The sequence below is a fragment of the Leuciscus leuciscus genome, assembly GCF_965113295.1.
Source record: "Leuciscus leuciscus genome assembly, chromosome: 8".
Lineage (NCBI taxonomy): Eukaryota > Metazoa > Chordata > Actinopteri > Cypriniformes > Leuciscidae > Leuciscus > Leuciscus leuciscus.
The window spans coordinates 9,619,425-9,643,353 of record NC_138732.1 but is presented as its reverse complement, the minus strand read 5'-3'; the positions used below and the strand labels follow the sequence as shown (position 1 = coordinate 9,643,353).

Below are 23,929 nucleotides of genomic sequence, written 5' to 3'. Positions count from 1 at the left end.
AATTTAAACTCACAAAAACTGCACAGTACATGCATATTTCTTTACCCTGTTATACATCTAAATCACTCAGATAACCATACTTTTACAGCTTCCATATCTTATTTCTCTGGTTGTTAATTCTGGGTAGCTGTATGATAATAGATGAAACATTATGTTTTTCATACACTATTTAAAAAATGTATTAATATACATGGTCTGTTTATAAAGATATATTCCCACACCTTTAATCCCCCTTTGTCAAACATTAAATGTTAAAACATTAAAAAATAAAACTTAATTTCTCCATTTTGTTTACCGGCGTTGTATGCTGAAGAAAAAAAAGTCTGAGAATCCCGACTACTTGGCAAAATATTGTCTTCCATATCTTAGTGTATTTGTTTGGTCTCCGACTAAAATATTGTCATTATAATATTTCACTGTTATTTTAGCAGTTAGTTTATAAGTTTAATTTTGAAGAAGGAAAAAATGACACTTCAATATTAAGGATTTCCTTTTTTATTTTACAGGGGAGAAACAAAGGAAATGAAACAAATGGCTCATGATGAATACAGTGAATAGTGAACACATGGCAGATCAGATCAAGTGATATAGAAAACATTTCAATTTATTGAAACAATTGTTTGTGGTTACTGTAGTATTGGCAGTGATTAGGATTTAAGAGTTTGAAATACACGCAGCACTGATTTTTAAGAATGCAGTTCACAAAAAAAAGAGTGTATTTTGAATCCTCAAATGAGTCCCAGTCATTGCTAAACATCTGTTTACGTGCAACTCATCTAAATGAGTTGTTAAACTTTATTTTTTTACATTTTCTTTTCATATCTGAGATTAAAACAATAGTCTGCCCATGACAAGGCCATTTTCCTGATGCATTATTTTCTAAAAACAGGCAAACATTTGCTCTGCAAATTAGGATATTCTATGTTGGTGAAACAAAAATATAGATTGCCAAAAGTTCATTTATTTGCCTTACAATTCAAAATACTATATTTTCAGAGATTTGCTTCATTAAGAGATTTAAAGACACCTTGATGTGTAAGTGAATTATGGTTTGGAGGCACATCTTTGTCTCGCTTGGTGAATTATGTTTCAGTCATGATTATATATATATATATATATATGATTAAAGGCAGTGAGGTCAGGAATACAAGGTTTTGTATGGGTTGAGCACATGTAAGTTAGCTTCAGGTCACTGTGAGTTTTGAGGTGTACCACACAGAGTAACACAGTTCTGTCACTACAACTGCTGCACACTGCCTCCCTTTGGTTAGTATTTACACAGTCTTCTATAAAAATCACGCTCATCGCATTCAGTGTTCTCCATCTCCACATACTTTCAAAATTCTTGTCAGTGCTGAGTCCCAAAAAATCCATGGCTATAAGCTGGAATACTTGTGAAGAAACCGGTCGTAGGCGTCGTAAATCGCTTGCCTGGAAGTCAACAATCAAGCATGAAATTCAAAAGGTAATGCATGTATTTAAAATTATTGGACATATGGTTAATTCACTTGATTATAAGCAATATGCTACAGTTTAACCACATAATTAACATTGATCACTATTAAAGGAATAATTCACTGAAATAATTCACCCCAGTGTTCAAATGTTTGGGGTCGGCAGATTTTTAAATCTCTCTTATGCTCACCATAGCTGCATTTATTACAACATTTGTTATTATAATCAATGTTGAAAACAGTTGTGCTGCTTAATATTTTTGAGGAAACCATAAAAAAAAAAAAAATTCAGGATGAACAAGGACTGAAAAAAAAGAAAAATGAATGAATCATTTAAAAATGATGCAAAACACCATAAAGAATCATGATGAATGTAGTGCATATGATTTGTGTATATTTAAGTTTTCTGAAGTCATTAGTTATTCACTAATAATCTCGACTTCCACACTAACAACTACGTTCATAAGAGAAACTGGGATTTGTGAACGAATCATTCCTTTGAATTGGACTTTTTCAATGAATTGATGTAGTTTATAAAACCACTCTAAATGTTTCGTTCACTGACTAAATAATCCATGATTTTTTGAAGCTTGAACAATTTTGCTTCTTTGAAACTGCATGGGGGAAAAAATAAACAGAACATATTTAAAAATGATCTCCTTTTGTGTTCGGCAGAAGAAAATAAGTGGTAACACTTTACAATAAGGTTCATTAGTTAACATGAACTAAGAATGAACAATACTTCTTTAGCATTTATTCATCTTAGTTAATATTAATTTCAACATTAATATGTTATTAAAATCAGAGGTTGTATTTGTAAATATTAGTTAATGCATTGTGTTGACAATGAACAGCTGTGTTTTTATTAACTAACATTAACAAAGATTATACCATGGTCTGGGTGAATACTCGATTCTGATTGGCTGCAGGGTGTCCATTAAAAAGTGATAGAGGACACCTAGTAAAGGAGTTCTGGTGAAACTGACTGTTTACCATTCGAAATTAATTAATAAATGCGCTGGCTACATCAGCTGTGAGTAACCATAGCAACAGGCAGTCAAAGTATCTATATGGACTATAAATCGAGCGGACTATAAATATCTCCGGTTGCTAAATAAACCGTCAGGCGTAACCAGGGAAACCAAGTTATTGTTTGTAAAAACTATAGATTTCGATTGTAAAACTGATTAAAATATAAACTAATGTTGTTACTAAATGTGTTATTTGGCAAGTGACCATGGTATAAGCGGGTTAATGCCCTTCGAGGTGTCCATTGTCAGGTATTAATGGACACCTCGACACCTTCGCTGCGCGTCGGACGGTTCACGCCTCGCCGTCGTCCATTAATACCTGACAATGGACACCTCGAAGGGCATTAACCCTTACTTATTAAATACTGTAACAAATGTATTGCTCATTGTTAGTAAATACATTAACTAATGTTAACTAATGAACCTTATTGTAAAGTGTAACCAATAAAGTAATACAGGTTTTGGGTAAACTATCTATTTAAACTCCATGGATGTTTCCCTTTTCTAAATTTTGACTGTGCTTACCGAAACAGTCTTTGTTTGAAAAGGTAGGCGCTGATGTGACCTCCATTGAGGTAGCGAACCTCACAGCCAGGCCAGATCTCCTGTAAGCTGCGTACTCCAGTGCGGGGAATATAAGCGTCTTCCTTTGCCTGGACTATAATGATCAGACTGGGATCCACAGGCACTGGAGACAAAGAATGCAAAAAAGAAAGAGGATCAAACACAGGAACACAAGCCAAACCATGTCCAAAACAAAACAGATGTAGTACCTGAAAAATTGGCGATGTGTGTGCATTCGTCCATCACTCCCTTCATGAAGCAGAGAGACTCCCGCTGCAGCGACTGCCGCTGGCCGGTCCCGTAGGTGATGTTCTTAGCATGTAGCATGTCCAAATGAGGCCCGCTGCTGCTCACAGCGGATAGCATCTGATCTAGTCCGTCTCTTTCTCTTCGCCCCATCAGCAGGGCTGAGTCTGACGCGTGACCTTCAGTCCCGGGCTGAGAACACGAGGATTGTAGCCCCATCTGCTGGTCCCTCTCTGGCGAGTGGAGGTCGAGAAGGTCATGGCCAAGATCCAGGTCAGAGAGACTGTCAAAGCTGCCTGGGGCATTTTTTACGAATTCCTGGCCCATACGGAACGAGTCTGTCTGAAAATCAGGGGTGTGTCAGTGAGTGATTAGTCAAAAATGTTGCACATTCAACATCAGTCATGTGATACATAACCCAAGGAACAAATCATATCTTCCTCTGTGATCTTTTGTGGTGTCCACAAGCTAAATCACAGCAAAACTCTGCCACAGAATAACATACTTACCCCACAATACTCCAGCATACTGATGATTTCTTCCTCATAGACTGTGTGAGCTGCATACTGCTTTTCCAGTTCTCTCCAGTTCACAGCTCGACTTAAAACACCCTGCAGAAGATAAATCTAATAAATCTGATGTTAAGAAAGACACCCAACTGAGTTAATCAAATGGGAATGTGTAACAGTTGGTGACATAACCATGTATATAACCATGTTCTGATGCTATCAATTCACTGACACAGGAATGAAGACGTAAAGTTATTCATAGCTACAAAGTTCAATAGCTAAGTGACTAATACTGTCTTTATGTCCTGGGAAGTCCCTACATACCAGGGTTATTATAGTTAAACTAAAACAATAAAATATATATATATATTCGTTACATGCTAAATAGACCCTAATTGAGATAAAATAATATAAGAAAACTTAATTCAGATAATTGCAAAGGCAACATCACTCATTTTTATTTTTATTTTAATTTGATGTATTAAAATAACGTAAAGGAATAGTTCACGCAAAAATGAAACTTCAAGTTGATCCAAACCTGTATGAGTTTCTTTCTTCTGCTGAACATAAACAAAGATTTTTTGAAGTATGTTGGTAACAGTGATGCGCGGGTTGATCCGAAATGAGCGGGTGCCTGCGGTCATCCGCGGTTACCCGCGGTTACGAGTCATCCAAAAATATTTTTAATGATATTCGGGTCGCGGTCGGTCGGGTCGTTTGAAATAAAGATGCCAATTAAACCTTTGTAATTTATATAGTAGCCTACTAGATAGCATATGAGCGGAGTGGAGCGGTGAGAATCTACCCTGCTCAAAGCTACATCAGGCCGCTCCGCTCATTATCGCTCAGCGCTCAACGCAGTTTGCTCCGCGCTCCACTCAAATCGCCCCCGCTCGCTCCAAAAAAGGAAAAAAAATCTACATGTATATCACTGTTAGCTTAGACCACAGCCTTACCTCCTAAAGAACTAATGAGCAACAACAAAATTTTTCAAATAGAAATGTTTTATTTCAAATTACAAATTAGGCCTATGTAAGAAGAAATATAGCCTACACAAAGTCCTGTAAAATGAAACGAATAAATGGGCCTAATAATATAAATAACAATTATATAAACAAAAATATAGCCTACATAATTTTAAAAGTAGGCTCTATTAGGCCAGAATTTAAGTTAACTTTTGCGCAACGCGCACGATTAAAATTTAAATGGGCTTATATCCATTGTACACACAAACTGCTATAAAATAAAACGAATAAATGGGCCTAATAATATAAATAAAATTTATATAAACAAAAATATAAAAATATATACTTAAACGTTTTAAAAGTAGGCTAAATTAACTATTAGGCCAACATTCTTATAACTGAACTTTTGCGCAGCGCGCAGGATTAAAATTTAAATGGGCTTGTATCAATTGTTTGAATATTATGCTATATTTCATTTACACTTTGTTACAAGTTACCGTATTCGATTTGCTAACCTTTTGCTTTCTTCCCAGCGTGTTCACATAGCACACTGCATGTTTTCGAGAGATGTGTCTTTTTAGATTCCAAAATGAATCTTTACTGACTGAAACGATGTCTCCACATTCGTTTTCTTCTACCACATTATAGTTAGTTTTATATTATAGTACACCTGTATGACTTCTTATTTTCCTTTTTGAAGTAGCCTACTTTTTGAACTCCATTATTGAGCCGAGTTTTGACTGAAAATAGAATCCATCTTGCAGCCATCAACAATGGCGATTCTAGGGGGTGGCCTGGGGTGGCCGGGGCCACCCCTGAAAGCTCATTGGCCACCCCTGTGGCCACCCCAGATCTGATAGGTAGGTCAAGTTCGTCAACACAAGAAACGAGAAATGTTGTCAATCAGTGATGACAGCTGATCAACTGATTTAGGGCCAGTTTCACATTTTTAACTAACACAGTATCGGTCGTACTGAGACTGTGAGAGCTGATTTCTGCTCAGCGGACGTTTGGCCATGCAGGTCAGATGACCCATGAGATAAGAGCACGCGCGTCGCGCGCTGCACGGTGCACCTGCTGCTGCTGGTCCGTGAAACAAGAGGACGGTCACACAGTTGCAACAATACAACAACGATAAAAACGCTGGAATCAGTCGATTGAGAGGTATGGTCGGGACCCAACGCAACAGAGTGCGGCACGGGAATATAGATCTGATGGCCGAGTGCGGGCGCGGGCGGTAATGCACTCGTGTGTCGATTCGCGGGAGTCGGGACTCCCGCAAAATAGAATTATCTATAAATTGAACAAATAAAAACGAATAAATTGTCATTCATCTGTTGCACAAAAGCAACAAGAACAACTAAAACAAAATAGAAACGATTTACAGGCCAGTGTCTCTATTTATAACATGTTTGCAGCGTTGAACAATGTAACCAATCACAGACATATGTGTTGATTTCTTGAACGCAATGGCCAATCAGATGCATTTAAGATAGAATTCCCTCACCACTCAAAATGGACTTTTTGTTCAGTGCTGAATTCTGCATACTGGCAAATCATTATATCAAACAAAGTGTAGATAATATGAAAGATTAATTATGCAGCCAGTTTCATTGATAATAACAGAGATTTGTGAGATGGCGATGAACTGAGATGTCAGCTTTTTAGGAATTATTAAGTGAGAAATCCGTCCCGCGCAGGTCTCTAATGTAGACTTTAAAAACAAACCACTAACATTATATTTACATTAACAGTAGCCTAGGCTGCAATCTAGTGTATGTAAACCTTTTTGCAGATAAACACAAATGCATTTTCGGACAAGTTAATGGCCAATGAGTCATATCCCCCACTATGGCAATTAATAACAGACTATAGTAAACACATTTCCTAAATAGGCCTGTGACTGTATCTTACATTTTATGAAATAGTACCATTATTTAAAAATAAAGTTTGCACTTTGTTACTATTATTAAAATCCTCTATTGTTCATAAGAGTTTAAAGGTTTACATAACATTACTTTATAGTATATATGGCCACCCCACTCTAGTTTTGTGTCCCATCTTGGCCACCCCAGTAAAAATGTCCTGGATACGCCACTGGCCATCAACAGTAGACTGAGTCAGGCTTGACTGAGCATGCTTCAGAATCGTGGTGTGCGCGGAGCGAAATTGGAGCAGGAAATAGGGCGACGCTACATCCTTTTAAAAATGCCGCTCTGCGCTCTATCCAAGATCCGCCTGCTCGCTCCCGCTCCACTCCGCTCACATGCAATTTTCTATGAAATACATAGGCCTGCTACACTTTATTGGCTGAATAACTGGCGCGAAGATGACGCACGAGCTCAGTCGAGCTCAGGTAGAGATGGAGGCGGCAAAAGAAAAGGTGAAGACTGGGGAGTGGAAGCTCTGCAAATACACAAACAGAAAGAGCAAAGTGTGGGAGACATTTGCCGAAATAATGAAAGATGATGACCAAAGTGCTGGCTTTGTCATGTGTACTTCTTGCTATGCATTTACTACTTTTAAAAAATGCGGGTCAGGAAGCGGGTCGGGTACAATATTTTCTTCTTTTTTTTTTGCGGTCCGAGTTGCGGGCGGGTTAGTTGAAAACGTCGGTCGGGTGCGGGTTGTTTATACATTGACCCGCGCATCACTGGTTGGTAACCAGACTGTTGACGGCAGCTGTTGACTTCCATCATATTTTTTTCCTATTTGGAAGTCAATGGCTATCGTCGATTGTCTGGTTACCAACATTATTTCAATTATCTTATTTTTGTGTTCAACAGAAGAAAGGATTGAACTATCCCTTTAAAATTGAAATAAAAAGTGAATAAAATCAATATAGACAGAAAAACAAAAAACACGAAAACATAACAAAATTACTAAAACTTTAACTAAAATTAAAAAGGACATAAAAATAAAAACTAATTTATAATATGCGTGAAACTTGAATCTTAGGTTTCGTTTTTTTGCGTACACGTTGTCAAAATGATCCCCGTTCACACGGATCGGCGAAAACGATTAAAAACGCTGTATTCTGCTGTCAGGCCAGTAGTTGGCGATGTCACTTTGTAAAGAAACACTACGCGCCAATAGACTGAACACATAATACGCATGCACATGATGCCACTTTTACGGCCAAAATTGAATAAATGGCCCCTTATATTGAAAAAAATAATAGTATTTTTAAAAACTAATAACAGTTTCCAGTGTTACTAAAATAACACTGCTGCATACTTTCTTTTTTCATTTTCTGACAAATATAAGCAAAAATGCAGGCGCTTTTCAGCACTAATGCCATTGATGCATTATCTATGCGTTTTATTATCACTTATATTCTTGTGCTGCCACAGAGCCTTACATTTCATAAACCTTCTTAATAAGCAGTATTTTCTGGGAGGAGTTATAGTTATTGATCATTAAAAGATCACAAATTGCATTCGAAAAATAAAAAGTAGACAACTGACTTGATAAATCCAAACTAAATCAAGTTTAAGTTTCTCACTGGAAATGATGATTTTGTGGAATCCTAGAAATACAACCAATTCAAAATGACTTGTAGGCAACATTAATACGCCACTATATGATGCTAAAACATAGTTGTTTAAAATCTTACTGTGGTAAAAACACTTGAAGCAGTCGTCCAGGATAAACAAGGTATGAGCGGAATTGGTTTGGGCCAGTTTGTTACAGCTAATGATGCCATCTAGGAAGAAAATGAGTCAACAATCGATTTTTGATATGTTATATAGGATATGTTACAGGTTCCTCTGAACACAGTTGATTGAAAACTTCATGTAGTAATAAAGTCATATACTGTAAATGAGGAATGCAGAACCTACATGTCCACCCATAGAAATGCCAGTAATGCCCAAAGGCCAGAAACCCTCTTGCTCAAGCCAGTGTAACAGCACAGCAGACTCCAGGATCAGTGCTCCACCCATCACAAACAGGTCTGATACGTTCTTCAGACTGGAACGACTGCAATAAACGCAAATCATATACATTGTAATAGTAAACATGCATTGTTCATACTAACACTCCATATTACAAAGACATGGACAAGAATAGCTTCTACCACAGCTAGTAATCAAACACTCACAGTTGGTCTTTAGGTTTCCTATATCCATGTACAGCTCAGAGTCAAGGAGGTGTCAGATGAGATATAGTCATTTTTGATACTGTCTACATGGCAAACTAATATGTCTATAGTTTAGCATTTTTAAGGATATAATAAGGATTCTCCAACAGAAGAGACGCCATCCCTGATTCTTTAACCATCGGCCTGGCCATAAGTGTTCGCCTTCTCCAGAAAAACTGGGAAATAAATCAATAAAAAACAGAGATGCATCAAATTCAAATAAAACACTAGCTGATAGTGATATGTTTTGGCCGATAATCGATACATATATTAAATACTATTTAATAGTTTTACAATTTTTTTAATAAATTTAACTTTTGAAGTTTAGTTTATATTGTTCATCCCAAAGAAAAACTTCATAAATGATGCTGAGATTGAATGGAAGCACAGCCAAACAATGGCAGTTTTTGCACACTCACGTGGTCTCCTGTTCCAGCCAGGTGAATACAGACTGGCCTGTGCCTCTTCCATTTCTTAGGTACAATGAACTGGAATCTGGTGGTAAAGTTGAAACAAAATGTCTTCATTTGAAAGACCTTTGAATACAAGCCACACAATAAGTCACATTAATCCTTCACATTTGCATTCAATGTTTGCGGGTGATTTGTTTCGGCTACCGGGCTTTGACGGACTCCGCTGGCAAGATGCCCGGGACAAAGTGCTCCAGTGGCGATATGAAATGGCCGTTGTGAATTTTGCAATCTGTTTGATCTTCTACCTTTGGGCACAGCGGTAAAACACAGTTAATGGGTCATTATACAATTTTTAATTGTGCTGAATAATATACAGTATATGTATATTCTATAGTTACTATTACTAACAATAATGTCACTTACTTTGTCAATAAATACTGGGTAGTCCCTCTGTACCAGATCTTTGCACCTCTCCCTGTTGCCAATAATCCTCCGGAATTCAAATATTCTGTAATATCCATAAAGCAATTTAAGTCAAACAAGTTAATATCATTAAAGGTGCACTCAGTGTCAAGCTGGTTGTCAGTGTGGATGCAGCATTATCCGAATGCTAAACTGGCAATCCACAATAAGCAATGATTAATAATTTTCACTATTGAAAGCTTTCAATAGTAGGAAGGTTACAGAGAAAATGTTCTTAATACAAATTAAAAAAAATATTTTTATATACACATTTTAGTGTTTTATTCACTACTATTCAGTACCATGATGTGACTGATCATGTAATATCCCACTGCCTGTACGCAAGACTACATGCTCAAAATGTTATTCAAACAAAGTCATTTTTAAGTGTGCATTTTTGGTCCTACACACATATATCCATCTGTTATGAGTGTTTATTTTTGTTACACCAAAAAATAACTGAGTGCACCTATGAACATTCTATAAGCCATCAACAAATATAATGTTTATACCACTGCTAATTATTATTTTAGCATCAATATTTTATGAGTAATTATCAAAAAGTTTCTGTATAAGCTTCACCCCACTGTCATAAGTGAAGTCATATGATGCAATTAGTTTTTATTGTGTCTAGTTTACCTTTTCAGGTCCTCTGGCTTCCCCCATCCTTGGATGAAGAGTTTGGTGAGGAGAAGCCTTCTGTACAGAACATCAAGCCGACTCACACCCATTGACAAAAAAACATTATTCTGCAGAGAACAAAACACACGTAATCAACATAATCCATCAGTCAGCTTTAGGCTTTACACATTCCAGTATATAAGAACTGAGCAGCACAACACACACTTAACAGAACACCAACTAGACCAGGGCTTTTCAATCATTTAGATGCCATAGACCCCCAAATATGATCATCCTCGTGTCAGGGACCCCATCCTAAAATTTAAAAGGCATCTATCTTTTAAAAACACCCTAATTTATACACTGAACATTTTATATTATAAGTGTAGTATTAGTTTCTCACTATACTGTTTAATGTATTGTTTATTTTATTCTATTTCAATATAATCTATTTCAAAGATGAATAAATTTTTTTATTTTAATCACATTTGTATTCCTTTATTTTAATCTAATCTATTAATTTACTTATTTAACACCCATTTTTACAACCCATATACGATACAAAGGATCTATCTCTGGTTATTAAACTTTTAGAGGGTGTTTTAGACTATTAGAAAAGGAATTTACTTAACTTAGTTTCTGAAACAGAGCATAAGTTAGACATTGGACATGTCATAACCTCTCATTCATAATGAATGACTATTGAGTAACCACTGACAGACATACTTCAATAGGTTTGTGTGAAATCTAGAACATTAAAATGACTATCGGGTTTCTCACATTGCCCCTAAAAGATGAGCAATGTCTGAACATCCCACACTGACTGTCTGTTGTAAATCTAATCAGCTGTCAGTGATGAAGCTGCAGTAGAGTAAGTTGTATATAAAGTTACTAACTGCTTGTCTCTTCAAGCCCACAAATACTTTAAAACAAAGTGCGGATGAATGGACGTAAAGAAATAAGTATATACCTCGAGCTAAAAGGACGGATAAGTGGGTTTCTCTGAAGAAACTGGATCAGTGCACATGACAGAGGGCGAATTCCATTTGATGGTGCAGCGCCATCCCAGCGTTCAACTCACTGCCGGAAGTAGTAACTCTTCTTCTACGCTCATGATCGGCAGGGATGTACTCAGTTGCACCGGTAGAAGGCGGTGTTGTACAGGTACATTCTACAGTCGAGCTCTAGTAACAGCTACTCAAAACTATACAGGATTCATTTCAGAATGTCTAGTGTAATTTTAAAATCGATCCTACCTCTATATCATATTCTTATAGGATTTTCATAGGATTCCAACATAAATTAAATGTAAAAAAAAATTCATTACCATTATTATGATTTCTTACATATCCCTGTTGCACATCCAAAGGATTTTTTTTATTCACTATTTTAAAACGCCTATTGTTCCTGATGCAATGTCCTACCCCATCTCGTATATATAAGCTATATATAAAAAAATAAATTATATATATATATATATTTACAATTATAAACCTATTTATATTAGGAATAGTGCATTTACTGCACCATTTTGTAGGCTATATTAAAAGTTGATAATTTGATCCTGAGCTGGAATAATAATAATAGGCAGAGTTAACTTTGGTTTAACAAACACTGTTCAAACAGATTTGAAACAATGCCACTTCAATTAGGATAACGTTTCTGTCCTTTAAGGTGATTTAAAAGAAAAATGCTTTCAAAAAGTATAGTGTCAAATAAGTTAAAGCAAGTTACATGCAAATATCTTCTAAATATCTTCTAAAATATAAAAGGGCCACTATCGGGTAATTAATAATGTAAATATATTTGCACTGCTTGTCTGTTACATGTGGGATCCATAAATATTTTTAAATGTCCGACTATTGTCATTGAAATTTAATTAAATAAATGCGCACCAAGGCTCCGCCCATAAATAATAAATTAAGTGATGAATTTAGCACGACGTTTTCTTTCTCATGTTATTCACAGTATTAACTATTTTGTAATCCAACTTGCAAAAGTGAATTAGCATAAGTGTGGGCTCACTGGATTATTTTGATGGAGCCACTTCTGCTAGAATAACAGTCGAGATGTTTCGACCACAGTAAGCTAAATGACTAGTTTGAGAGCTTTATTTGTGGGTGAAACAAGCGGAATTTATCATGGTGGGCTGAGTGCCAAATGGAGGCGCGACATATTAACTGTTAGTCAGGTCACCGAGGATACTATTGGGGAAGAAATAATTAACTCTTTTAATAGTTCTTATCTTTATTCTTAAGATGCAACTTTCTTCGTATACGATAGATTTAACGTTAGTCCTCTGGAGTCGCGCGCCGCTCCCGGGATAATCTCCCGACGGGACATTTAAAACTCTCTCGCTGCTATTGCTTCACTCGGGTCGCTTCAGACTGAAACGTGTGGTCTGTAAGCATGGCAGGCATTCCCAAAGCTTTTACTCATGTCTTCATAGGCTTTTTAATAACTGCAATCTCGGGATTAAGAGCTAACTCTCTGCAGCAGGTTTTCGTGAAGGATATCGTTGCTGTTTACGGAAAAAACGGTTCACTGGATCTCAATGGCATTAACAGTTTATTGAAGACAATTGTGCAAGACAAGCCCTTGGATCCGAACATTCCTCCGCATGCTCAGGTAAAATGGTTACTTTAACTTTAGTTAGGCCTTCCAAACACTATTTACTAAACTTGTAAAGAACATTTGACATTTTATTTTCTGCCATTTGATTATGTGCCTTACATTTTGAGAGCATGGACATTCTTAGGGCCTTATTTCGTGTGACCCTGTTTATCATCAGTGTGTGTCCGGAGAAGATATTCTGGTCCATTATGGGCTTCAGAACCTCTCTCATCTAACAGAGGAACATCTGGTCACTGTCTGCCCGGCTCTGCTCAACCAAGCAGTGCTGCCACCCTGTTCAGCTGAAGCTCCCGTCCTCACTGATCCCACAGAACTTCACGGTGAGTCTTCTTACATGCTGAAGAACCTGGATCAGTATTCAGTACACACGACAGGGGGCGAATTCCATATGATGGTGAAGCGCCATCAAAGACCTATGCTGTCAAAGACCTTTCTCCTGATGTAAACCAGCTTATTGCAGATTTTGTATCCTAAAAGCAGAGAATGATGGGATGGATGTGCCACATGAAAGTTGTAGGCCCTACACTTTATTTTAAATTATAATCATGTCAATTAAAGTACTTTTTCCCTCTCAATTCTCATTAATGCAAAACAATCTTGGGGAGTATATCATTTAAAATAGTATTTTGTATTAGTACTATTTTTTTATCATGCTATTTGAATAAAACTCTGCATAGGTTTTACTATAAAACATAAAAAATGTTCTGTATGAAAATCAGAGTTGAGATCGAGAATAATGGTAATTACTTTGTCACAAAGCAAACATCTTTCCTAATGCAAAACACAACTTCTAATTAACTTAGACATAACAATAATTGTATATTATTTAAACTAGTATTTTTAAAAGTAGTATTTTTGTACTGCCTTTAAAAGAACGATGCTTAACAATATTTTGTGCTATAATAGATTAAAATGTATTGTATTACAGTCATGAAAATCACCATTGAGAACAATGGCAATTTCAGAAAATTGTTTAATTGTCTTAAATATAATGTTACAAATCTTTCTTTATGAAAAACACAAATTCTCGCAAACATCAAAATGAAATAAATAAATGTAGTTTAAAAACTAGTTTAAAAATAAAAATAGACAGTGCAGATGATTCTGTATAACAGTCATTTTTACTATAAAAAATGCACTGTATTACAGTAATGAAAATCCAATGTCAATCTGTTTAATTGTCTTAAAAAATTTAAGAAAACACAATTTTCTTTATTTAATCTCATAGATAAAAAGATTGGCATACACTTTTAAATAAGGTCCCATTATTTTGTGCATTAACTAACAATGAACAATACATTTGTTACAGTATTTATTATTCTTTGTTAATGTTAGTTAATACAAAGTCATCTTCATTGTTAGTTCATGTTAGTCCTGTCTATTCAATATGAACAGATACAACTTTTGATTTCAATAATATATTAGGAAATGTTGAAATTAATAAAAATTTAGATTAATAAATTCTTTAGATTTTTCTTTATATAATTTGAAAATTGTTGTGTAGTCTATAATAAACAGAGGCAATTTTACTCATTGAGATATATATATATATATATATATATATATATATATATATATATATATTTGTGAGCCTTACACACATTTTTACTGTAATACACAAAAAATGCACTGTATTACAGTAATGAAAATCACCATTGAGAATAATGGCAATTACAGAAAATTGTTTAATTGCTTAAATAATGTCACAATAATATCACAAAGCAAAAATCTTTCTTTAGACAAAGCATTTTCTTTCTCTTTTTTTTTTAAGATGCTAGGATGAAAAATGATTTACCTTTCGGTATAACTTTTCCTATTCTATTTACCCTTCTGCATATAGTATGGGGATATGGCTTCTTGGCTGTTACCATCATTAATCTGGCCTCACTGCTGGGTCTGGCTCTTGTTCCTGTCACTAAAAAGCCCTACTTCCCCAAAGTGCTCACCTACTTCATTGGTCTGGCTGTTGGCACACTCTTCTCCAATGCTGCTCTCCAACTTATACCCGAGGTGAAATGCTTTTTTCATTTAATTTCATTTACATCAGAAGCTTTCTTCCTGTCATTAAGGTCAGTTTAGGACAGTCCTCTAGGAGGTTGTTGAAAGTCAAATTGGTGGTGTTGCATGATTGTGAACCCAATAACCAACACTAGTTCACATCTTTAATTGCTGCCTTATCAGCACAATGTTGCTGATGCAGATTCTAGCCTATAGTGATTTCATAATAATACAACGCAAAATGCTCTTTGAACTGGACTCATTAATTCCAGACATTTTTATTTTCCTGAAGAGTGCAGATGTTTCTTGATATGTGACGGCATGATCGTTGCATGACGTGATAATTGTTTTGCACTGCTTACATGTTGTAATATTTATTTTGGGTTTGCGTTTTAACTTTAAGATAATAACATGCATGTTTACATGGGGAAACCTGGATATCTGGCTTAACTTGTTGAAAGACTCATGATTACATGATTGATTCCTCTGATTGAACAGGCCTTTGGGTTTGACCCAAAAGCAGACGGTTACGTCCTCCAAGCTGTTGGGATCTTTGGTGGATTCTATGCGCTGTACTTCACTGAAAAAATCCTGAGGATGCTCCTCAAACCAGGACATGAGGTAGGTAGGTTCATCTCAGTATAATGAGGACTCAACAGAACTCAATTGGTTCTTTTCATTCATTTTGTATTCCTTGTATAATTCAAACTAATAAAAAAAAGCAGGAAAACATTATTACAAGTCTCTCTGGAATACTTCCTTCTGATTAGTCAGTCACATACCCACAGCATTCTGTTGTCAAATTTTTTCTTATGTAATAAAATAATTAAACTCAAATCAGTATATCATATTCTTTTTTTTACAAATACAGTAGTTGCATAGTGAGCAGGACAAGGTACAGTCAGCGGGTCATTATCGCTGAATCAACTCCTTCAGGGTGATATAAAGTTGATTTTGTCATGATGACCTGTTGACTATATTATCTCATTAATATGCATGTAATCTGCAAGAAAATGGAGGAGTGGCAGAGCTTCATTGATGGTCAATGTTGTATATAAGCATGTATGTTCTTTAAAATCGTATATGGTTTTAATTTAATCCCATCTGCTTCGGTCCCTCAGCACGGACACGGACACAGTCACTTCCTCCCCTCAGAGAGTGTCCAACAGAACGGCGTCATCATTGCGGCCGACTCTGACTTCAGCTTTGCCGGCGGCGACAAAGCCAGCATAACCACTGACCCCCCAGTGGAACAGGTACAACTGGTCACATCTCACAAAAAAACACAAATAGTTCCAAGAGATATGCGACTGACCTAAATATAGCTGCAAGTTACATAAACGTTATAAAATAGCTAATGGTTTGGAGAAGAAAAAAAACACAATTCTGATTCATTCCCACATGAAATGAAGTAAATGTAAATGTACTATAGTAGCTTGTACATGTAAAACACGCTAACGGGATGCCAGGACGTTGCTTTGTGGTTACTAGGGTGTTCTAGATGGTTGCTTACTGAGTCAACTAAATAATAGGTCAAATATAAAAAGGATATAATATGTACACTACCATTCAAAAGTTTGGGGTCAGTAACATTTTTTTGGTTACACTTTATTCTGATGCTCCCCTACAGACATTCTGTTTACCATCAGTACCTACATGTCAACTCTCAGAGTATTAGTTAAGTATTAGTAGATGGTTAGGGGTAGGATTATGGTTAGTTTGTGGTTGCAAAGTTACTGATAGTCAGTAGAATGTCTGTTAGTGGAGCATATAAAGTGTTATCAGATATTAAGCAGACAGTCTACTAATACTCTACTGACAGTTGACATGTACAGTAGGTGCAACATACATTATAGTCAACAGAATGTCTGTAGGGGGGCAACTTTGCAGACAAATTAAATCAAATTAAAGTTTCCTTTTTTATTTTGAAAGAAAAATAATACTTTTGGTCAGTGAGAATGCATTAAATTGATTAAAAGTGACTAGAAAGACAGTCATAATGTTACAAATTTCTGTTTCAAATAAATGCTGTTCTTTGAACTTTTTTTATTCATCAAAGAATCCTAGAAAAAAAAATGGCTTGGAAAAAAACCTATCAACTGTTTTAATAGCACCGAATCAGCATAATATATTGATTTTTGAAGGATCATGTGACAATGAAGACTGGAGTAATGAAATGAAAAAATGAAATTGTAGTAATATTTCACAATATTGCTGTTTTTAATGTATTTTTGATCAAATAAATGCAGCCATGGAGAGCATAAGAGACTTCTTTAAAAAACATTTTAAAAAATTGCACCAACCCCAAGCTTTTGAATGGTAGTATATGACAAAAATATAAAATATCATAAATATGATATAAATAGGCTAGCCATTCCCATGTGAAGGGAAACTATAACTAGTAAGTTTTCTGTGATGCTTGTCCATGCAAAAACAGGATGCCAATGTGTAGCTTTGCAGTTGCTAAGGTGTTCAGAGTAGTTGTTAGCACATTGCTATGCGTTGCACACTCCACCTGCTCCATAAATGGCTCAGGAACCTCCTTCAGTGTAAGTCTGTCAAATTTTGTCTCCTCAACAAGCCATATGATTTGAGGTATCATTCATTTCTGCAGTACAAACATGCAGGACAAGTTATGCACCAAAGTTGAATACTGATTGGCTTAGCAAACAAGCACCTCTAATTACTGTACATGTTTGATTATCGCAATGGTAACCAATTTATGATTACATGAAGGTGTCTGCAATTATCAAATAAAGATAAATGCTAATTATTTGTCACAACAAGCAGGCTATTACATTATTAAAGGGATAGTTCACCCAAAAATGAAAATTAGCCCATGATTTACTCACCCTCAAGTCATACTAGGTGTATATGGCATTCTTCTTTCAGACGAATACAATCTGAGTTATATTAAAAAATGTCCTGGCTCTTCCAAGCTTTATAATGGCAGTGGATGCCTGTTTCTGTTTTGAAGTCCATAAAAGTGCATCCATCCATCATAAAAACGCTCCACGCGGCCACGTGGGGTTAGTAAAGGACTTCTAAAGTGAAATGATGCGTTTGTGTAAGAAAAATATTCATATTTAACATGTTACAAAGTAAAATTCTAGCTTCCAGCCAAACGGCCATACGCAGTCTACTTGCGCCTAAAGCGCAACTTACGCAGCTTGTGACATCAGAAGTAGCGTAAATATCAGCAGTACGTCGCATTACTCGCATAAGTGGATGGATGCACTTTTATGGACTTTAAAAACAGAAACAGCCATCAGCTTGGAAGAGCCAGGAAATTTTTTTATATATCTCTGATTGTATTCGTCTGAAAGAAGAATGTCATATACACCCTTGGATGACTTGAGGGTGAGTAAATCATGGGCTAATTTTCATTTTTGGGTGAACTATCCCTTTAAGTGTAACATCAGACTGTAGTCAATGGTTAAACCAGATTCCTGGGTCATGTGATAACAGTTGTCCTTCAGCGGGATCCAGTACAGTTCTTTGAAGGCCTTCAATCATGTAACACTAAAAAAAAATTAATAAATGCAAGGTTTTTTCGAGGGTTTGGAGTTTTAAAAAGCAGTTTTTTGGTACAAAATTAAGTAGTACATAGTGTACAGGTCAGTGCAACTTACAGTCCAGCCATAGAGACACACACAGCTGTGTTTACTTTCATCAGTCACAGCTGCCAGCAGAAACAAGATTGTCTTCTGACCTTTGACCCTAAATCACGAGCACCCATGTAATTGGGATCGTCATCTCGACCCTGTAACAATACAAAAAATTAGACCTTGGGGCTAAAAATTTTTTTATTTGAAATATGAACCCAAGCTCAAGAGGGTACAGTAATGTTGTTAGAGAAGAGAATGAGGTTGTGAATGTGTTTGCAGGGGTCTTGCAGATGGCTCAGAGGACGACGGCTGTCCAGCGTGAAGACGGTGGCATGGATGATTTCCCTGAGCGACGCTCTACATAACTTCATTGACGGACTGGCCATCGGCGCCTCGTTCACGGTGTCTGTTCTCAATGGCTTTAGCACCTCTATCGCTATCGTCTGTGAGGAATTCCCTCACGAGCTGGGTAAGAGTAATACAGGGATTCAACAACCATTTTTCCACCTGGAAAACCTTTCAGTTGTCAGAGCTCTGACCTTTAACCCCTAAGCCACACCACCTCTATGACTACTGCCCTTTGAACGTTGACCTTCACTAAAAGTTTATGGAAAAAACATGCGAGGCACATTTGCGCTCTGTCTCCCCCTGTAGGCGACTTCATCATCCTGCTGACCGCAGGGTTGAGCGTTCCACAGGCCATCTTCTTCAACCTGCTGTCTGCGATGTCCTGCTACGTGGGCCTGGTCCTGGGCATCTTGTTGGGCAACGCTTTTGCCCCCAACATCATCTTTGCCTTCGCTGGTGGCATGTTCCTTTACATATCCTTGGCTGATATGGTAAGAGCGATGTGGGTTAGTAAATATAGCAGATAACATTTCACCACATTTCATTTTTGGATCGTCTTCTTGGCGCATTAAAAAACATACATTACTTTTCAAAAGTTTGGTGTCGGTAAGATTTATTTTTTGTTTTCAAAATTAAGAGTTAATGCTTGAAAAAAGGAAACAAAATCTACCATTGGGTTTAGAAAAATAAATTAAATTCAAAGGGATTTTTTTTTTTTTTTACCTTATTGGCAGATATTATTATTTGTTTTAAGCAAAACTCACTTAACTCTGGTCAGAAAACAAGATTTAATAGTAAAATACATTTAGTTTGATCTAAGAATTTGTAGATATTTGTACTGGAAAACAAAACAAAAATACTGAGTAAGATTTTTTTTTTACAGTAAAACAAATGCCATTTCTTTGAAATTCGGTTTATAAAATAATCCTGAAAAAATTTACTTGGAACAAAATACTAAGCAGCACAACTGTTTTCAACATTGATAATAATATTAAATGTTTCTTGAGCATCAAATCAGCATATTAGAATGATTTCTGAAGGATCATGTGACACTGAAGACTGGAGTAATGATGCTGAAAATTCAGCTATGCAAATAATATTTTATAATCTTACAGTTTATACTGTAGTTCTGATCAAATAAGTGCAGCCTTGGAGAGCATAAGAGACTTTAAAAAAAAAATATGTTTAAAAATCTTGCCGACCTTGCCACTTTTGAACAGTAGAGTATTTCAATGCTAACATTCTTACTAAGCAAATATATTTTGGTGCATGTTCTGAACTAAATAAGCAAAAATATGTTTGTACTATTTTTGTCAGAATCTAAACAAATCCTGACAAATCATTTTTGGACTTATACTGACACCTAGAGGTGTGGAGGCAGCATAACAAGTAATTTTTGGTTACAGATGCATAGGAGAAACGCACTTATACACACAGATAATACATTCAGTGACCGATAATAGTGGTGTTAAGATAAAAGTGTGCCGTGTCAGATTGGCCATGTCTCCAAAAATGGCCACCCCCATGATGTGACCCACTCCATGTCAAATGACTGGAAACTTCATGATGATTAGATGATTTTAAACCTAGAAGTATACATTTATTTAGGGGTAAAATCTTTTTGAGGGAACAAAATGACTTTGGCTCCACTTCCAATCACTAAACGGAACATAAATCTGTTTTAGCGGCGCAAATACTGAATCCTCTTTCTCTCTCTCACCTAGTTGCCTGAAATGAACATGATTGCCAGTGAACAAGTGCGGTGCACGAAGGACGATATCATTTTTTTCGCAATCCAGAATGCTGGAATACTGACAGGATTTACCTTGATTCTTCTCATCACATTGTTTTGTGGGAATATTAGCCTGGGCTAATGTCCCGTTTCATTCTGTGCACTTCCCATTCCAGATGATACTCTCATTTAAGCTATTTATTTGAGATTAAACTACTATTTTTTTAAATCAATTGTACTGATGAAACTTGAAAATCATTAGGTGTAAAGTAATTCGATTTGTATAAGCTGATAATTCTCAAAATGTAGAATTCTAGCCATTGTATACTGCTGTAAATAAACTGTACTGACCTACTAATCATGTTTTGTAGAAAAGATTTATTTTTTGGTCCATTTGGTGCTAACTGAATGAACAAGTTTGTTACTTTGTACAATAGGAACTTCTAATATCATGCAAAATAAAAACAGAACAGAACTGTATTAAAAAGTCCAAATTTATGTCTTTTTTTCTCATTGGACACATCCATCTGTTATACAGCTGACTGATATATCTATACATTTAGTTATTTAATATTCATTTAACACAATGTACACTTAAAAACATCTTTAAAACAGTACAATCAGTGCAATATCTTTCCAGACCAAATTAAAAACATATTCTCTTCAAAAATATACATCTATATAGATCTCAGAACATTTATTCTAACCCACTTTACAAGAAGTAAGAATAAAACCTAAAACCATAGCAAGGAGGTAAAATAACTTTAACCAGTTTTGAACAAAGTTATTGGGCAAATCTCACGAAACCTGTCAAGAACATGACCCAGTCATATTTCATCCCAAAATCAAAAAAGATATTATATTAAAGATTATTTTCATGATGCTGTCAAGTATTTACACAGAATTGTAGTCATTGTTGTACTGTGTTTAATTAACACAAATTGCAAATTTAAGTTTTTAAAAATCATAAATAAAAAAATTAATGCACTGCACTATCTACACTAAGGAGAATCTAACGACAATAATCAGTGTGAATTATGGGAATACATTTTTTTTTTTAAATAAAAAAAAAAGAGTTAGAGAGAGTTGGGCTAAAAATATGCTGGTCCAAAAATTATAGTTAGTGCTGTCAAATTGATTAATCACGATAAATCGCATCTAACATAAAAGTTTTTTATTACATAATATATGTGTGTGTGTGTGTATGTATATATATATATATATATATATATATATATATATATATGTGTGTGTGTGTGTGTGTGTGCGTGTCTGTGTATATACATATACACAAATATTTATATATACATTTATAAATATATATGTGTGTGTATATACAGTATATACACACAGAGACATATATAATATATATAAATATAATAATATATACACACACACAGTTAGACGTTAGATGCAATTAATCGATTTGACAGCACTAAATTTAATATATTTTTTCTTTTGATTTTAGGGGTAAAATGTGACTGATTTTCGTGAGATTTAGCCTATTAGGAGGCACATCAGCTCAAAAGGACCTAGAACAGCACGGTTGTACTTCATAGTCACTGAACCAGCACAACAAACAGAATGGCATGGAGCTAAACGCACACGTACGGCAATACTGCAGAAGTTCTCGAAGCACTTATATGAGGCACTATACGGGCCAAACCACACCACAGAACAGCACGTTAACCCGAGGGCTTGTCATCGCAAGAGGCACAACTAATGCACAAATCACCACTGTACACACTGCTGGCAAATCAACCACACAAGAGAGGGCGAATCAGCGAGATAAGATTGCATCTTCTGATTGGATCTGAAGAAAAATGACCTATTTATATATATCAAATGCACTTGGTCAGCTTTTCATATCTGTCATCATTCCGAATATTCCCAGACATGACCCATGAAGTGCAGGAAGAAAAGCAGGCGCAAGTCTTTGGAAGAGCTTGGCGGAACTTGATTCTCGGAGTGATGTGTGCCGGTGAGGTAGATGAGGTCAGACAATCGCCGCCCCCCACCCCGTAGGTGGCCGAGGCTTTAATGCATGCCTGATGGGAAGTGGAGCGTCTAACTGATCGTACATACAAAATCTAAGGCCAGCCTCATGAATCCATACAGCTGGAGCAGGGCTGACCAGTCACTGTACAGAAACAACATATACACGCCACTTACTAGCAAATATATATTACAGCACTGCGCTCGCCTCTAGCTTTAGCTTTACAACAGGACGAGTAGCTTTACACGACTGTCAGATAACAGTAACATATTTATTTACTTACAAATCAATGCTTTCACCAGAACATGATGAAGCTACGCTTGGCTTAAAGGTTCATATGACCAGTTAAACTATAAATACAGAACTTGCTACGTGATCTTGCGCGGAATGTTTTATCAAGTATCATACAGCGTTATATTACTATTAACACCAAAAGTGATGCATATGTCCACAAACATTCATCCTTTGTAAAATCCACGACTCTTTTAGTCACAGTATTTTTCGGTACCGCTCCTGTTCGAAAAGCTCTTCATCTGTCTTTTACAAAACGGCTGTGATGACACCAGCTTGTTTACTCGCGTTCTGTGGAGGCATGATTGTGCCTACGGTCTCACAGCTAAGAAAGCTACAAAATTGATATACAAAGACGATTATCTCTCCACACTTACACATTCAAATGTGCTCTTAATGAACAAGAACTAGAGTTGTTTGTACATATATACTGCATTGTTTTGGTTTAGATACTTGTAGAAAGCTACAAGGGGCTGCTTTTGCAAATAAACTTCAAGTAAGACATTAACGATAATCATCATAAAGATGAAAATTACCAGATGAAAGTCAGTTTTTACCATAAACCAAAAAGGCAAGATGTGAGTATTAAGTGATAGAGTTAACTTGGCGATGTTGACGAAACGGTAGTTTTTGGCATTTGTGATGCGCACAATGGGATTAAATACTGGTTGCTTACTCATATGTGCCATAGCATTTCAGTGACGGACTACTTTAAGACAATATTGCCTCTTAAAAGAAGATGCAGATTGGCAATGGAAATAAAACCGACAAAATGATCTACACCAGCATGAATCTAAGGCAAAAACAGGCCGAGGGCAGCTAAAGTCCTGAGAAACAGACTGCAGTGCTATCATCTGATGGGGCGTTTGAACACTACAGACTATGAGATGTTAGAGATGAGTCATACATTCTAGTT

General features: G+C 36.0%; 3 protein-coding genes across 4 annotated transcripts in view; 1 reads left to right on the top strand and 2 right to left on the bottom strand.

Moving 5' to 3' along the window:
- Positions 1-479: 479 nt before the first annotated feature.
- On the bottom strand, positions 480-11,503 carry abhd18 (abhydrolase domain containing 18). Its single transcript, XM_082177624.1, has 13 exons — positions 11,377-11,503; positions 10,425-10,534; positions 9,747-9,831; positions 9,528-9,628; positions 9,330-9,405; positions 9,002-9,086; positions 8,872-8,905; positions 8,612-8,750; positions 8,386-8,475; positions 3,805-3,906; positions 3,259-3,637; positions 3,011-3,173; positions 480-1,431 (listed from the first exon to the last, which is right to left on the bottom strand). Exons 2-13 carry the CDS (start codon positions 10,514-10,516, stop codon positions 1,377-1,379), a joined length of 1,401 nt encoding a protein of 466 aa, XP_082033750.1. The 5' UTR covers positions 10,517-10,534; positions 11,377-11,503; the 3' UTR covers positions 480-1,376.
- Positions 11,504-12,357: 854 nt separating this feature from the next.
- On the top strand, positions 12,358-21,772 carry LOC309504458 (metal cation symporter ZIP8). Its single transcript, XM_082177588.1, has 8 exons — positions 12,358-13,034; positions 13,198-13,360; positions 14,881-15,050; positions 15,537-15,659; positions 16,160-16,294; positions 18,926-19,115; positions 19,301-19,485; positions 20,719-21,772. Exons 1-8 carry the CDS (start codon positions 12,816-12,818, stop codon positions 20,866-20,868), a joined length of 1,335 nt encoding a protein of 444 aa, XP_082033714.1. The 5' UTR covers positions 12,358-12,815; the 3' UTR covers positions 20,869-21,772.
- The window catches only part of dgkq (diacylglycerol kinase theta), a 41,322-nt gene continuing 38,595 nt past the window's right edge, over positions 21,203-23,929 (bottom strand). For both annotated transcript variants that reach the window (XM_082177550.1, XM_082177551.1), the window contains exon 23: positions 21,203-23,929. This exon is cut by the window's right edge and continues 222 nt beyond it. The gene's annotated coding sequence lies outside the window, so the exon portion shown is untranslated.